This window comes from Salvia splendens, chromosome 17, assembly GCF_004379255.2.
Source record: "Salvia splendens isolate huo1 chromosome 17, SspV2, whole genome shotgun sequence".
Lineage (NCBI taxonomy): Eukaryota > Viridiplantae > Streptophyta > Magnoliopsida > Lamiales > Lamiaceae > Salvia > Salvia splendens.
The window spans coordinates 3,445,135-3,463,215 of NC_056048.1; the positions used below are offsets into that span (position 1 = coordinate 3,445,135).

The window sequence follows — 18,081 nt, forward strand, 5'->3', positions numbered from 1 at the left end:
ACTGGGGCGTGTACTGGATGAATAAGACTGGAGCATTTATTAAGAAGCGTCCCCTGTGGGCTAAGGAAATTCATTATGAAAAGAAAATTAAAAAAAAGACTATATAAAATAAAATTCGAAAATTCAAAAGAAAAACGATTATTTTGAATGGAACGAAGATGCCATGAAACTGAGATCTAGGAAATGTCCTTACAAAGTACGAACTATAGTTTGACCTCATCTGTCTGTTTATTAAGAAGCGACCTTTTCTATTCATGCAAGTGGTATTGGAATTTTAACCCACTCAAAGTTGAAAGGGTGGTACAAGTGGTAGAATATTTAATTTTATGAAATTAAATAATATAGAACTGATTTGAATAGATGATCGTAGTATATTAATTTTTTTAAACTGATTCTAGATGAGTGAAAAACAATGAATTCCCGATTATTAAGAAATTATAGATTAAAGTTGGTTACAATAATAAAATTATGAGATTATGTGTGTTAATTTATCTAAGTTTGGTTTTTGAGCCTTCATAAAACTTAGTATATATAAGAGACTGAATCGTTACATGTAATAATTAATGACACAAAAATGGGCTACAAAGCACACATGCGCCTCGCCGAACTCGTGGTTGCATACCGCGATCCGGGGCAATGGGCCTTGGACTCGTACCTTGGATCTTGGTCGTAGGGCTTGGGGCTTTATTTTAGCACGACTTAATAACGTGGCGATACATGCAAACATGCCCTCCTTTTGTGGGTGAATCTCTCTATTCTTTTGGTTTTTGGTTTAAATAGAGCAAGAACAAATCCGAACAAATAATTCTCGGCTCGAAGCTCCATTTCACAACAAGGAAGCCAAGGTTCCTATCATTTTGTATCAAGTTCTATAGGTTTTTGGTTGTGTTTTTTTTCCTTATTTACTTTGTTTGATCGAAATGATTTATTTTCATGGGCTTAAGCAGAAATTTTTATCATATGTTCTATGACATATTTAGTTAAAAGTCTACAAAATTTAGAAAATTTAGTGAAAGGTGAAACTGAGTGTCAATTTTGGTAATCTAGTTGTTGAATAAATTTACTTATATACTAGACCAATTATGTAAGTTATATATCAGATTTAATCCAATTTGGAGGTTGGAACTATAACAAAAATCACAAAGTTGAAAAATATATCAGATTACCCTTAACATTTCAACAGGCAAAGAACGAAAATAAAATTAAAAATAACTTTTTTACTGTGGATTCAGCGTGGATGCAAGTCAGTAATGGAGGCATCATTTCGCGAGGAACGGCGAGACTGCTGTGACTGCCAAGAAGAAGTCCTGTGTTGAGAATTTGTGGAGTTGGAGTTGTGAATCAGTGACGCATCCGATCCATAACCAATGGTAGCGTAGAATGCTGGCTTCGAAGGCAAGTTTAAGGTTATGGAGAAACTGCTCAGCATAAGCACCACCGAGGCCATGGTTGGCCGATCAGCTGGATCTTCTTGAACACACAACAAACCAATATGGATGCATCTCAGCATCTCATTCATCGAACCCGAACCACTCCTCAAAAATGGATCCACCACTTCTCCACCTCTTCCTTCTTGCCAATTTCTCCATGCCTGCAACATTCATCAATCTCCCATTTTCAGTCACTAACTATAATTAAGGGATAAAAAAGGTTATACGCTTCATACTTACGTAGCTTAGGAGGTCTCCTACGCTGCCATCCCTGCTTCGAAAACCATTATTTCTGCGTCCGCTGATGATTTCTAGGACTAATACTCCAAAGCTGTAGACGTCCGACTTGATTGAGAACTGACCTTGTGTTAAGTACTCTGGTGGCATATAACCGCTGCAATTTACAGTTTTAGTTTCTTGTAGCTCAACTAAACAGTTTAAGTTGTGTAACTTACTATGTTCCCACAACTCGGCTTGTATTTCCATGCGTTTCATCTTGTCCGAACAATCTCGCCATACCAAAGTCTGCAATCTTGGGTCTCATCTCACTGTCTAGAAGTATATTACTAGCTTTTAAATCACGGTGAATGATTTTGAGACGAGAATCTTCGTGCAAGTAGAGAACTCCCCTCGCAACACCTCCTATGATCTTGTAACGTGTATCCCAATCCAAATATGATTGACTGACTGAGTCTGCATGTCCAAATGAAAATGAAAGAAAATGAGTTAGCTTATGTACACATATCATTAGGTAAGTAATTAGGGAGGAATGTTACCAAAAATAAAGTTATCCAAGCTTGCATTTTGAACATATTCATACACTAGCAGCTTCTCCATTCCTTCTAAGGAGAAACCTAAAAGTCTAACCAGATTTCTGTGTTGAAGCTTAGCTAATAACAGAACCTCATTCTTGAATTCCTTATCCCCCTGCCCTGAATCCCTCGACAATCTTTTCACGGCAATTTCTAGACCATTTGGAAGTTTCCCCTGAAATTATCAAACCACACAATATTTGTATTTATTTTTTTAATTTGTTATACACTCACTCTTATTCTGGTTTGTATATGTACCTTGTAAACACTCCCAAATCCACCTTGCCCCAGCTTATTAAGAACTGAGAAATCATTTGTTGCCGCTTTGACTGTGCTGAAAGGATACTGCAGAGACTCGACTGTGCTAATCTCGTCGACATCTTCAAGAAATTATGAACAAACATTTGAGTCCAATACTTTGAATTAAAGCCTATAGTGTGCAAGAAAGATGACCAACTTACTTTGCAGAATCTTCGTTAGTTTATGTTTCTTTCTCTTTCTTAGAAATATGATAGCTGATACAACTACTATCAAGCACACAACAATTACAACCACAATTATGGCAATAGTTTGAGTCGTGCTACCATTTTTCTTTCCTACAAAAAGACCAGAACAGAATGAAACCTTAAAACGCAGTGTTTATAAAATAAGATAGACAGTTATGATTACCTGACAGTGGAGGCGGCCCGACAACCGGAGGAGGCGAAGGAACAAACTCTACTTCCTGAAGCTTAGTCTCATTGAAAAACTTATAGAGCTCGAAACGAAGATTGCAACTTGGCCTGTACACTCTCCCCCCTACTTTCCCGGCACAACATTGCGGTACATCTGAAATGATACGAATCAAACAGCTAGTACACTCCTCCGATGTCAAATCCGGAGTGCACTGAACAAACCCGAAAATCGTCTTAAAATCGGGCCCAGTTCCATTCCCAACCGCCATTTTCATCGTAGACGAGCCGGCCGCGGCTCGTATCCGGAGACTTTCGAGCAACGCCCTCAGATCCTCCTTAAACTGGTCGGGATACGTCGCGTTGCGGTTATTCCAGTAGAAGTACCAGGGGTTGGTCGCCAGAGCCCCATAGATGGTCTCATTCGAGTACCGCAAAACGCATGATTCACTCCATACGATGGCCTCCTTCTGAACCGGGCACGCATCCACGAGCTCGGCGCTGTTTCTTTGCAGGCATTCTCGGCACGTGTCGAGCTGGATGTCGCCTCTGCACAGCGCGAGGGCGTTGACTCGGTCGGGTCCCTGCCCGGCCGAGGCGTTGTAGAAGCCAATGTTGTCGATGTTTGTAGAGAGAGAAGAGAGAGTGGTGTTGATGTTTGCGCCGTATGCGGTGTTGCTGGTGTAATTGCCGTTGCTGCCGCAAGAGAATTTGCCAGAGGCGAGATCTGTCTGGATCAACAACACCAAGAGCCCCACCAAAAATCTTGGATAAGTCATGCTAATTGAATGCAGAGTACTATTACAGACAGTTATGGTTTGGTGTTTATACTAAGGTTTTAATCATTATAATGATAATTACATAAAGACGACCATGACTAATGAATAAGACTGGAGTGTGTATTGACAAAGGAAGAATGGAAGCCATGAAATAGAGTCCAAGGAAATTCATTATGAAAAGAATATTAAAAATAGACTATAAGTGTATATTGACTTGGGCATGGACTTTTTGAATAAGAGTGGAGTGTTTATTAAGAGCGTGCCAAGCGGGCTATGAAAAATCATTATGAAAAGAATATTAAAAATAGACTTATATAAAATAAAATGCGAAAATTCAAAGACGAACGATGAATTTGAATTTTGAGTGTGAATGATAAGCCAAGGAAATGTCCTTACAAAGTGTACAAACTACAGTGTGAAACATTGATTTGCCATGCATGTGAATAATAAACTAAATTACAATTGGCTAAGAAGAAAAATAAAATAAAAACAAATTTAGGGTCATGGAAAAATAAAATAAAATAAAATAAACTAAATTCACTGGTAGAATAAAACGCAGGTGCTGATGGTATATTTAGGGTCATGGAGAAGCTACTCAGCATAAGCACCACAGAAGCCATGGTTGGTCGATCCGCTGCATTTTCCTGAACACACAGCAAACCGATATGGATGCATCTCAGCATCTCATTTCTCAAACCTGAATCCGAACCACTCAAAATTGGATCCACCACTTTCTCAACTCTTCCTTCTTGCCAACTTTTCCATGCCTGCGACAATAATCTCCAATTTTAAACTACTAACTGTAATATAAGGAGTGAAAACGGTTACATGCTTGATACTTACGAAGCTCATGAGGTCTCCTACATTATCACCCTCGCTTCGAAAACCATTATTTCTGCGTCCAGTGATGATTTCAAGGACTAATACTCCAAAGCTGTAGACGTCGGACTTGATTGAGAACTGTCCGTGTATTAGGTACTCTGGTGGCATGTATCCGCTGCAGTTTACAGTTTTTAGTATTATTGTAACTCAATTAAACAGCTTACAGGTTTTCGAACTCTCGTAAGTTGTAACTCGATAAAACTGTTTATGTAACTTACTATGTTCCCACAACTCGGCTTGTATTTCCCTGCGTTTCATCTTGTCCGAACAATCTCGCCATACCAAAGTCGGATATCTTGGGGCTCATCTCACTGTCTAGAAGTATATTACTGGCTTTTAAATCACGGTGAATGATCTTGTGACGAGAATCTTCGTGTAAGTAGAGAATTCCCCTCGCAATACCTCCTATGATCTTGTAGCGTCTATCCCAATCTAAATCTGAGTGCTTGATTGAGTCTACATGTCGAATTGCAAATGAGTTAGAATGTTCACATATCAATAATATCATTATGTAATGTGTTGTGTGTAAGTAAATAAAGGATGAATTAATGTTACCGAATATGAAGTTATCCAAGCTTGCATTTTGAACAAATTCATATATTAGCAACTTCTCCATTCCTTCTAAGGCGAAACCCAATAATCTAACTAAATTCTTGTGCTGAAGCTTAGCCAATAAGAGAACTTCATTCTTGAATTCCATATTCCCCTGCCCAGAATCCTTCGACAATCTTTTCACGGCAATTTCTTGACCATTTGGAAGCTTCCCCTGAAATTATGGTACAACAAATTATGTGTTTACTTTTTGTATTTGTTTCATACTCACTCTTATTCTGTAGTAGACTAGTAGTAGTATTGTATATTTGTATCTACCTTGTAAACAGCCCCAAATCCACCTTGGCCCAACTTATTATGATCAGAGAAATCATTTGTTGCCACTTTAACTGTGGTGAAAGGATACTGCAAAGACTCGACTGCGCTAATGCCGTCGACATCTTCAAAAAATTATGAACAAACATTAGAGTGCAATACTTTGAATTAAAGCTTATAGTGTGCAACAAAGACGAGTAACTTACTTTGAGGAATCTCCACTGGTTTCTGTTTCTTCCTCTTGTAAAAATCATGGATTAAATAAGTCCAGTCAATGGATTTTGACCAAATAATAAATGTGACGAGACATTTAATTTTGTGAAATTAAATGACATAGCGTCGATCTACATTTTACGTAGATAAATGTAGTATATTCACTTTCTCAAATCCGATTTCCGGTGAGTGAGAAATAGTGGATTAAAGTTGGGCATAATTAGCTTTTAATTAAAGCTTGGAGTTGGAGCTTAGGGAATAATTAACTAGTGTTAATTATCCCACATTGGAGGATTAACACATCTTTTAATGTGCTTAAATTAAGTGCCTTTATGTTATTTAATAATTATAGTGGACCAAGATGGGTGAAAGAGCCCACACGCGCGCGCCGCCGCCGCCGCCCGCCCGAGCCCGTGCTCGCGCTCGCGGGCCCGATCTTGATCTTGGACTTGGATCTTGGAAATTGGTCTTTGGGTGGTCTTTGGGCTTAGTGCTTGGCCCAAACTAATCTTTTTAGACCACCGCCGAGTCAGCAGTCCAAGTGGCTTGACACATCGTCAAGTGAGGCACAGTCACGGCTGCCACATAAGAAATCCACACGCGAAAGGCACACTCCTGCCACACGCTCGTAACCGCCGGCGGTTACGAATCTGCCATGATGAGCCTTCATGGCTTGGTTGAATAACACAATTCACAAGCATAAGCTATCTCCCTCTCTCTGCATAGTTTTTCTGTCGAAGTTATGCCCTCTCCTCCATCCAGTTCGCCGGAGCTCTGCTGATTGCGGTGCTGCATCAAAAGAGACGTAGCCGTTTTACCTTTGGGGACGACACGCCAAACCGAGAGCACTACCGGGGCGTATCTCGTCTTGCGGGAAGAGGCCTCCTCGACTCGGCTATCATACTGATTTAGTTGTTTCGATTTCTATTGTAATTTCTTTAGTTCAGTTTCTCATTTTCTTTCTTTTGGGTTGTATTACTCCCTACTGTTATCTCTTGTAATCCCCAGAAACCAACACCTCTATCTTAGAAAGATGATAGCAGATACAGCCACTATTAAGCACACAACAACTACAACCACAATTATGACAATAGTCGTGCTACCATTTTTCTTTCCTGCCACAAAACAAATGTATTGAGTCAACTAATCCGACTCCGAGATGCTAATTCAATCTCCTAAAAAGTTGATCATATATGAATTTTATAGACCAAACATCTTCAAATCTAAACAGGAGAATTCAAATAAAAGAGACTCATTTAATCTATAAACCCAAACACAAGAATTAAGTCAAACAAGAGAATCTATAAACCCGAAACACAAAAATTTAAACCAAAAAACTAGCTTAGTCAGCACTAATATTACAGAGAAACATGAGAGCTTATATCAAAACACTAATCTATTATGAGAGATACTAATACTTGATTGTGTAACAATGAACATGTCTGAATTCATGTCAATTGAACTACACCAAAAACAGAATGAAACCTTAAGAAACAGAGTTCATAACAGATAGACGTTAAGATTACCTGGCGGCGACTGAGGAGGCGGCTCGACAACCTGAGGAACAAACTCTACCTCCTGAAGCCTAGTCTCATTGAAAAACTGATGTGTCTCGAATCGAAAACTGCAACTTGGATTGAACACACTACCCCCTATTTGTTCGCTACAGCATACCGGTACGAGTGAAATGACACGAATCAAACAGCTACTACACTCCTCCGATGACAAATCCGGGAACTAACCCGAATATCGTTTGAAAATCCGGCCCTGTTACGTTCCCACTCGCCACTTTCCTGGTAGACGAGCCAGCAGCGGCTCGTATCCGGAGATTATCGAGCAACGCCCTCAGATCCTCCTTAAACTGCTCCGGGCTCGTGGCGTTCCCTCGATTCCAGTAGTACTGGGCGGGGTCAAGTGCCAGAGTCCCGTAGACGGTAGCATTCGAGTATCGCAGAGTGCAGAATTCATCAAAGTAGATGGCCTCCTTCTGAACCGGGCACGAGTCCCTGAGTTCGGCTCGCGCTCTTTGCATGCATTCGCGGCACGCGTTGACTTGGACGTCGCCTCTGCACAGCGCGAGGGCGTTGACTCTGTCTGGACCCCGCCCGGCCGAGGCGTTGTAGAAGCCATTGATGTTGTTTTGTGTAGAGAGAAAAGAGAGAGTTTTGCTGAGGTTAACGCTGTATGTGCTGTTGCTGGTGTAGTTGCCATTGCTTCCGCAATCGATCCCGGCCCACTCCAAGGCGAAGAGATCTGTCGGGATCAACAACAGGAAGAATAACGACAGCAATCTTTGATAAGTCATGCTAATTGAATGCAGGCTAATTTCAGACAGTTATGGTTGTTTAGTGTTTATACTCGCTTTTTTACATCATTCACAAATGGCCATCCCTGCTAACTTACTGCCTTTGTCACAGCGAGAAAATGGTGATGGTGTGAAACCAACTTGGGATAAACAAATATTGATAGTTGCATTGGTTGTTCAAAACAGATTATAATAATAATTACAGAAAGTGCAGTGATAGTGTAAAGACGACCATGACTTCGTCCTGTTAATGCAAGTGTAGTGGGCTATGAAAATTCATTTTAAAAAGAAAATTGAAAATAGACTTTATAAAATAAAATCAGAAAATTTATAGCACAAACTACAGAGTACAAACTACGATTTGACCTCATCGATTGGTTCATTAGCGACCTTTTATGCAAGTGGTATTAGAATTTTAGCTTGGTCAAAGTGGTATTGGAATACCTCTAACCATTTGGTTTTTTATTTAAATAAAGCAAGAAAAAATCCGTACAAATAATTTGTGGATCGATTTCACAACAAGTCGGGTTCATACTTCATATCATTTGGTATCAGAAGCATAGATTTTTGCTTTTTCCTCATTTTCTTGTTTGATTTAGCTGAATTTTTGACCATATGTATGTTCTAATTTCTATGACATGTTAATTGAATCTCTAAAAAATTTGGAAAATTTCGGAAAACATGAAACTGAGTGTCAATTTGGATAACTGATTTGGGATAAATTTACTTACAATCTAGACAATTTAGGCAGGTTATAGTATTTCAAATTTAGTCAATTTGGATAACTGAGTTGGGATAAAATTACCTAGTCTCTCCGTCTCATGTTACTTAAAGCGTTTCTTTTCGGCACGGGATTTAAGAAAGTTGTGCTTAGTGAGTTAAATAAAATAGAAGAGAGAATAAAGTACAGAGGATCGAGGGTAAAGTAAAAGAAAGAATAAAGTAAGTGTGATTAGATATTTTATTTTTAGCTAAAAAGAGAAATGACTCAAGTAACTTGAGATAACCCAAAATGGAATACGATTCAAGTAACTTGGGACGGATGGAGTACAATCTAGACCATTTAGGCAGGGTTACAGTATTTCAAATTTAATCAAATTTGGAGGTTGGAACTATAATAAAAAGACTAAAGTCTAATTTTGGTCTCTTACATTTGCCCTACAATTCTTTTTGGTCTCATACATTAAGTTTGTGACCTTTTGGTCCCTAATATCTTGATTTGGTACCTTTTGATCCCAAACAAGGTCACAAATTTAATGTATGAGACCTGAAATTTTTTTTATGAAAAATGTATGAGACCAAAATTGGACTTTAGTCCTAGATTATAATTAAGTTATTAAATTGATTAAACATTTTGGCTGCTAATTTTAACAAAAAATGATTATTTTGGACCAAAACAATATGTTTGGGAGTTGTTTGGAACCAAAAGGTACCAAAACAATATGTTATGGACCAAAAGGTCACAAACTAAATGTATGAGACCAAAAAGAATTTTAGGGCAAATGTAAGAGACCAAAATTGGACTTTATTCTAATAAAAATCACAAAGTTAGATAAATATTTCAGATCAACCTTAACAATTCAATCGGCAAAGAACAGAAATAAAATAAAAATCAACCTTAAACAAAGAGAATTCAGCGAGGATGCAAGTCAGTAATGGAGGCACCATTTCTGGAGGAACGCTGAGACTGCTGTGTCGAGCGAGAAGTAGTCCTATGGTGAGAATTTGTGGAGTCGGAGTTGTGAATAAGCGATGCATCCAAACCATAACCACTGGCAACGTGAAATGCTGGCTCTGAAGGCAAATTTAAGGTTATGGAGAAGCTGCTCAGCATAAGCACCACCGAGGCCATGGTTGGCCGATCCGCAGGATCTTCCTGAACGCACACCAAACCAATGTGGATGCATCTCAGCATCTCGTTCATCGAACCCGAACCACTCCTCAAAAATGGGTCTACCACTTCTCCACCTCTTCCTTCTTGCCAACTTTCCCATGCCTGCAACAGTCGTTAATCTCACTTTTCAGTCACTAACTAAAACTAAGTGGTCAAAAAGATTATATGCTTAGTACTTACGAAGCTCAGGAGGTCTCCTACGCTGTCACCCCCTCTTCGGAAGCCATTGTTTTTTTGTCCGCTGATGATTTCAAGGACTAATACTCCAAAGCTGTAGACATCGGACTTGATTGAGAACTGTCCGTGCATTACGTACTCTGGTGGCATATAACCGCTGCAGTTTACAGTTTTTAGTATTCTTGTAGCTCAAATAAACTGTTCAAGTTGTGTAACTTACTATGTTCCCACAACTCGGCTTGTATTTCCCTGCGTTTCATCTTGTCCGAACGATTTCGCCATACCAAAGTCCGCAATCTTGGGGCTCATCTCACTGTCTAGAAGAATATTACTAGCTTTTAAATCACGGTGAACGATTTTGAGACTAGAATCTTCGTGCAAGTAGAGGATTCCCCTCGCGATACCTCCTATGATCTTGTAGCGACAATCCCAATCCAAATTTAAATGCCTGACTGAGTCTACACGTCCAATTAATTGCAAAGGAGTTAGCATATGTTCTCATATCATTAGCTAATATGTTAATTAATAATCAATGTTACCGAATATGAAGTTATCCAAGCTTCCATTTTGAACATATTCATATACTAGCAGCTTCTCCATTCCTTCCAAGGAAAAACCTAGTAGTCTAACTAGATTCCTGTGTTGAAGCTTAGCCAATAACAAAACCTCGTTTTTGAATTCTATATTGCCCTGCCCGGAATCTCTTGACAATCTTTTCACGGCAATTTCTAGACCATTCGGAAGTTTCCCCTGAAATCATCAAACCACACAATACTTTTTTTTTTTAGTTGAGACTTTTTACACCTCACTCTTATTCTGGATTGTATTATATGTACCTTGTAAACACTCCCAAATCCACCTTGGCCCAGTTTATTATGATGGGAGAAATCATTTGTTGCAGCTTTGATTATGCTGAAAGCGTACTGCAGAGATTCGACTGTGCTAATATCATCGACACCTTCAAGAAATTATGATGAAACATTTGAGTCAAACGAATGGATAAAGCATATGGCGTGTAAGAAAGATGAGTAACTTACTTTGAGGAATGTCTACTGGTTTCTGTTTCTTTCTGTTTCTTAGAAAGACGATAACTGATACAGCCACTATCAAACACACAACAACTACAACCACAATTATCGCAATAGTTGTGCTACCATTTTTCTTTCCTGCAATGTTTGATTCAATCCATGTCAGTTGAAGTACACCGAAAACAGAGTGAAACCTTAAGAGCAGAGTTTATAACAGAAGATAGGCAGTTAAGATTACCTGACGGTGGTGACTGTGGAGGCGTCTCGATAAGAGGAGGAGACGAAGGAACAGACTCTAGTTCCTGACGCCTAGTCTCATTGAAAAAAGGAGCGCTCTCAAAACGAAGATTGCAACTTGGCCTGAGTACTCTGCCGCCTTTCATCCCATCACAGCATTGCGGTATTTCCGAAATGGCACCAACCAAACAACTTGTACAATCCTGTGATGACAAATCCGGGGTGCACTGAACTAACCCGAAAATCATTTGAAAATCGGGTCCAGTTGCATTCCCAGCTGCCACCTTCCTTGTAGACGAGCCACCAGCGGCTCGTCTACGAAGATCATCCAACAACGTCCTCAGATCTACCCTGAACTGGTCTGGACTGGTCACGTTCACTGGATACAATAAGTAGTATACGGGGCTAGTCGCCAGAGTCGAGTAGACAGTAGCATTCGAGTATCGCAGAGTGCAGAAATCATCCCAGAAGACTGCCTGCTTCTGAACCTGGCACGAGGCCACGAGTGTGGCCACGCCGTTTTGCACGCATTCGCGGCATACACTGAGTTGAACGTCGCCTCTGCACAGCGCGAGGGCGTTGGCTCTGTCAGGCCCCTGCCCGGTCGAGGCGTTGTAGAAGCCATCGCTGTCGATGTTTTTATAGAGAGAAGAGAGTGTGGCGTTGAGGTTAGCGCTGTATGAGCTGTTTCTGGTGTAATTGCCATTGCTGCAGCAATTGGATGAGGAGTAGTCCCCGGCGTAGAGATCTGTTGGGATCAACAACAGGAAGAACAACGACAGCAACCTTCGATAAGTCATGCTAACTAAATGCAGGCTACTATTTCAATTTACACACAGTTTAAGTTTAGTTTAGTGTTTATACTGACTTTTAAATCATTATATAAATAGCCTTATGGCCATCCCTGCTAAATTGCTACCTCAATTTGAATTTGTCACAACCAGAAAATGGTAATGGTGTGAAACCGGTTGCTCAACTTGTAGACTGTAGTAGTAAACAAATTGTGAATTGCATTGGATGTTCAAAACAGATTATAAGTAGTAGTAATAATTACATAAAGTGTGTAAAGACAACCATGATTTGCGCGTGGACTGAATGATTAAGAGCGGAGTGTATTTTGACAAACGAAGGAAGATGCCATGAAATAGAGACCAAGGAAATTAAATATGAAAAAAATAAATAAAAATTAGTATTAAAATAAATTGACTTGATTGAGTGTATATTGACTCGGGCGTGGATTGAATGAATATTTTTGGAGTGTTTCTTAAAGAAGCATCCCTAGGGGCTATGAAAAATCATTATGACACGAAATTTTAAGATAAACTACTATATATAATAAAATGAGAAACTTTAGAGAAAAACTATGATTTTGAGTGTGAATGTCATGAAATAAAGAATATAAATAAAAGTTAAATAAGGATGAGCCCTAAAAATAAATCCATCTTATCATTTTGGTTTATATAGAGTTTAAATAGAGCAAGAACAAACCCGAACAAATATTTTGGCCTGATTTCACAACGAGGAAATGGTAATGGTGTGAAACCGGTTGCTCAACTTGTAGTACTCCACCCGCACCCATTAAATGACCTATTTTTTTTCTTTTTCGTCTGTCTATGTCACATTTTATTTTTACTTTTTTTTGGTAAATAAACCTCACGTCACCCTAACTTATTTCACTTACATTTCATTATAAAATCAATATATAAAGGCGTTTGAGCCTTTATTACTTTTGTTTCATGCGAACAAATTAATTACTATTTAGGATGGAATTCTTTATCTTAGTCTTGGGCTAGAATTAAAGTGTGGAGACGTGGAGTTTTAGTAGTTAACCTTATTTTGGGCCTTTGGCTAAGGCTAAAAATTTAATAAGTTGTTGGGTCTCCAATTTTATTTATTTCAGAGCCGACTTTCAATTCATGAATTCAGTTTGAGCCTTCAATATAGACTTCTTGGATCTTCGTTTTTGGGCTTGGGCTTTATCCGAGCTCTGTTACATAACATGGCAAAACGTGAATTTGGAAACCCAAGTTGTTGGATAAATTTACATACGATCAAGACCGTTTATGTGTAAGCTATATTTCAAATTTAAACCAATTTGGAGGTTGGAACTATAATACAAATCACAAAGTTGATAACATTTCAGATTAACCTTAACATTTCAACCGACAAAGAAAAAAATAAAATAAAAAGTAGTACTAACATTTTTACAAGGACTCAGCGTGGATGCAAGTCAGTAATGGAGGTATCATTTTGCTAGGAACGGAGAGACTGCTGAGACGGCGGAGAAGTAGTATTGTGGTGAGATCTTGCAGAATTCATCCCACCGGATTCCCTCCTTCTGAACCTGGCACGATTCCACGAGATCGGATCCGGCTTTTCGCACACATTCGCTGCACGCGTTGGCGATGTGTGTTGAGAGAGAAGAGAGAGTGGCGTTGAGATTAGCGCTGTATGCGGTGTTGCTAGTGTAGTTGCCATTTCTGCCGCAAAATGTTTGGCCTAAGGCTAAGAAATCTCTCTGTATCAACAAAACGAACAACCCCTCCAACAATCTTGGATAAGTCATAGTTTAAATTCTGCAATTTTCAGAACAAGGTTTGGTGTTTATACATCCTTATTAAATCATTAATTTGTCACAGAGATAATGTTGTTGCTGATGAAATGCGATTCTTTAATAATTCAATCTCGTGGTGCGGCGGAACAAAGCTCCAAAGTCAGCTTTAAACTTGTTTATAAATGGCATAGAGATAAGTTCGTGGATATGAAAAGTAGCATACATGCTTGAAGTGGACATTTTATTAATTTATACAACCCATATTTCTCCGACGTTGAAACTTCTGATATATATTAATCTTTTCCGCCCTAATTTTCAACGATTCTGATATAAATAGCATTATCCTTGACTTTTAACAATGTGCATGGTTCATTTAGGAATTTCTATATTTTTGGTGTGAATTGCGTTTTGAAGGAGATTTAAGATGCCCAACCATTTAATTTAGGGTGAACATCATATTGATTTTATTTTAATCAGTTATATTAATTCTAAACTTTAGTGAATATTCTTCATATAATACTACTTTTTTTACTCATAAAATTTGAAAAGTGTTTTAGTTTATTTTAGTGTAAACCTACCCATTTTACTTAAAAACTCAAAATGTAATTAATTTTGGAGTACCATCAGAGCTAATTATCAACAACACTTTATAAATGATTTTAGATCACATTTAGCATTCATCTTTATTGTTCATAAATTATACTCCCTCCGTCTCAAGCCACTTGCAATATATTTTATTTTGGGTTGTCACAAACTACTCACTACATTTTTTTGGGCAATTTCCTTCATTTTCTCTTTTTCTCTCCCTTTTTCTATTTTATCCACTCTTCATGAATCGTTAGACGTCAATTCTTAAATCTTGTGGACAATAGAGATGTGTCAAGTTGCTTAGAACGGAGGGAGAATATAAGAAATTAATAATGAGATAAATAAAATTACTTATACTTTTCATGACTTCTAGCACTTTAAACGTAACTTTTTTTTAATGTTCAGGTCTTTGAAACATGATTTTGTTACTCGGGAACTAAAGATGCAAATCCTATTTTCCCGAGTTTAACTCAAATATTAATTAAACTAAGCAAAAAAAGAATTTAATAGATAAGAAAATTGTACGTACTACAAAATATGTGAATCCTAAACTAGCATTACTAATGGCAAAGAAGAAAAATAGAATAAAAACAAACTTTTTGGGGGAATCAGCGCGGTTGTAAGTCAATAATGGAGGCTTGATTTGGCGAGGAACGATGAGAATAAAATGCAGGCGCTGAGGGTATATTTAGGGTCATGGAGAAGCTACTCAGCATAAGCACCACAGAAGCCATGGTTGGTCGATCCGCTGCATTTTCCTGAACACACAGCAAACCGATATGGATGCATCTCAGCATCTCATTTCTCAAACCTGAATCCGAACCACTCAAAATTGGATCTACCACTTTCTCAACTCTTCCTTCTTGCCAACTTCTCCAAGCCTGCGACATTAATTAATCTTACTTTTCAGTCACTAACTATATATAAAGGGGTTTCAAAAAGGTTACATGCTTAACACTTACATAGCTCAGGAGGTCTCCTACGCTGCCATCCCCGCTTCGAAAACCATTATTTCTGTGGCCGCTGATGATTTCAAGGACTAATACTCCAAAGCTGTAGACGTCCGACTTGATTGAGAACTGTCCGTGTATTAAGTACTCTGGTGGCATATAACCGCTGCAGTTTACAGTTTTACTACTCTTGTAACTCAAAAAAACTGTTCAAGTTGTGTAACTTACTATGTTCCCACGACTCTGCTTGTATTTCCCAGTGTTTCATCTTGTCCGAACAATCTTGCCATACCAAAATCAGCAATCTTAGGACTCATCTCTCTGTCTAGGAGTATATTACTGGCTTTTAAATCACGGTGAATGATCCTGAGACGAGAATCTTCGTGCAAGTAGAGGATTCCCCTCGCAATACCTCCTATGATCTTGTAGCGTGTATCCCAATCCAAATCTGAATGCCTGACTGAGTCTACACGTCCAATTGCAAACAAGTTAGCATTAATATGTTCACATATCAATAACTGATATGTTGTGTGCTAGTAAGTTAAGGATAAATGTTACCGAATATGAAGTTATCCAAGCTTGCATTCTGAACATATTCATACACTAGCAGCTTCTCCATTCCTTCTAAGGAGAAACCTAACAGTCTAACCAGATTCCTGTGTTGAAGCTTAGCTAGTAACAGAACCTCATTCTTGAATTCCATATCGCCTTGCCCAGAATCCCTCGACAATCTTTTCACTGCAATTTCTTGACCATTTGGAAATTTCCCCTGAAATTATGATACCACAAATTTTTCTTTAGATTTTGAATTTGTTACAGGCACACTCTTATTCTAATCCATAGTATATCTACCTTGTAAACTATCCCAAATCCACCTTGACCCAACTTATTATTATCAGAAAAATCATTGGTTGCGGCTTTGATTGTGCTGAAAGCATGCTGCAGAGATTCGGCTGAGCTAATACCGTCGATAGCTTCAAGAAATTATGGTGAAACATTTGAGTCCAATTCTTTGAACTAATTAATAAAGGCTGTGTGTATGAAAAAAGATGAGTAACTTACTTTGAGGAATTTCCATTGGTTTATGTTTCTTTCTCTTTTTTAGAAAGACGATAGCTGATACAGCCACTATCAAACACACAACAACTACAACCACTATTATCACAATAGTTGTGCTACCATTTTTCTTTCCTGCGAAAAAACCCAGAAAACTTATGTATTGATTCAATAGTTGTGGACCGAGATGGTTAGTTCAATCCCTATAAAATTATCCACATACAAACATGTCCAAATTCATCTAAGTTGAACTATTATACGAATCAATTATTAACTTTTATCTTCTTTTTTTTTGGTTTTAACTCCCTAATTTATACTCCCTCGTCCTCTAAGAACAAGACAATATGACATGAGTTTTAATAGTACTAAAATTGGTGAAGTTCGAGAGATAATAAAGTAACTGAAAGTAGTAGCAGTATAATGTGTAATGAAATTTTCTATAAAAAAAAGTGGGCTACCAAAAAAAAACTATTCATTGTTTTTATTCCGAATAATTATAAAATCCCCCTCCCAACCCACCCGCAATGCATGGCGCCACCTGCCGGAACGCCTTGAGCGGCACGGTGGCCCCAAACTCCCCCACGTCGAATGCTATAACTTAACTCAAAAGGAAGACAGTATGATTACCTGACGGCGATGGCTGCGTAAGCGGAGGCGGAGGAACGGACTCTAGTTCCTGAAGCCTAGTTTCATTGTAAAACGGAGTGGACTCAAACCAGACGTAACAACTGGGCTTGAGGACTCTAGCCCCTCTTTTCCCACCACAACACAGCGGTATTTCTGAAATAGCACCATCCAAACAACTATTACAATCTTCCGATGTCAAATCCGGGGTGCACTGAGCCATGCCAAAAATCGTTTGATAATCAGGTCCAGTTGTATAATCAGCTGCCACCTTCCTCGCAGACGAGCCGCCTGCAGCTCTTCCACGAAGATCATTGAGCAACGCTCTCATAGCCTCCCTAAACCGCTCTGGACTCGTCACGTTCTCTGTACTAAACACGTAGTATGCGGGAGCAGTCGCCAGAGTCCCGTAGACGGTAGCGTTTGAGTATCGCAACGTGCAATCACCATCCCAACCGATGGCCTGCATCTGAACCGGGCAGGAACCCACGAGATCCGCGCCGGCTTTTTGCACGCATTCGCGGCACGCGTTGAGCTGCAAGTCGCCTCTGCATAGCGCGACGGCGTCGACTCTGTCGGGACCCTGCCCGGTTGAGGCGTTGTAGAAGCCATCGTTGTCGATGTTTGTATAGAGAGAAGAGAGAGTGGTGTTGAGGTTAGCGCTGTATGCGCTGTTGCTAGTGTAATTGCCATTGTTTCCGCAAGAGATTTGGCCCAAGGCTAAAAGATCTGTCTGCATCAACAACACCAACATCCCCACCAACAATCTTTCATAACTCATACTTTGAATACACAACTTTTTTTATCAAGGTTTCTGCTTTTACAGTCCCTTATTAAATCGTGAGTTTTATAGTAGTAGAATTTCTTTCTTTATATTACCTTTATTAAATTATTACTACGTACGTTGAAGTTTGAAATTTACAAAGCAATTGAATTTGTCGCAGCGAGGAAAAGTTGATGCAGATGAAATGTTCACCCTTGTGGTGCCAAACGGTTGAAAAAATCTTTATACTG

The 18,081-nt window shown here is 39.0% G+C and overlaps 1 protein-coding gene and 1 pseudogene across 1 annotated transcript; both read right to left on the bottom strand.

The window, feature by feature from the left end:
* Positions 1 to 1,107: 1,107 nt before the first annotated feature.
* Positions 1,108 to 8,019, bottom strand: LOC121775461 (annotated as a pseudogene).
* Positions 8,020 to 9,464: 1,445 nt separating this feature from the next.
* On the bottom strand, positions 9,465 to 18,001 carry LOC121775462. The gene is made up of 14 exons (XM_042172541.1): positions 17,071 to 18,001; positions 16,450 to 16,578; positions 16,240 to 16,361; positions 15,946 to 16,156; positions 15,616 to 15,853; positions 15,400 to 15,553; positions 15,051 to 15,318; positions 11,297 to 12,118; positions 11,068 to 11,196; positions 10,867 to 10,988; positions 10,570 to 10,780; positions 10,251 to 10,488; positions 10,034 to 10,187; positions 9,465 to 9,955 (listed from the first exon to the last, which is right to left on the bottom strand). The coding sequence occupies exons 1-14, from the start codon at positions 17,846 to 17,848 to the stop codon at positions 9,593 to 9,595; spliced, it is 3,939 nt and encodes a 1,312-aa protein (XP_042028475.1). The 5' UTR covers positions 17,849 to 18,001; the 3' UTR covers positions 9,465 to 9,592.
* Positions 18,002 to 18,081: the final 80 nt, after the last annotated feature.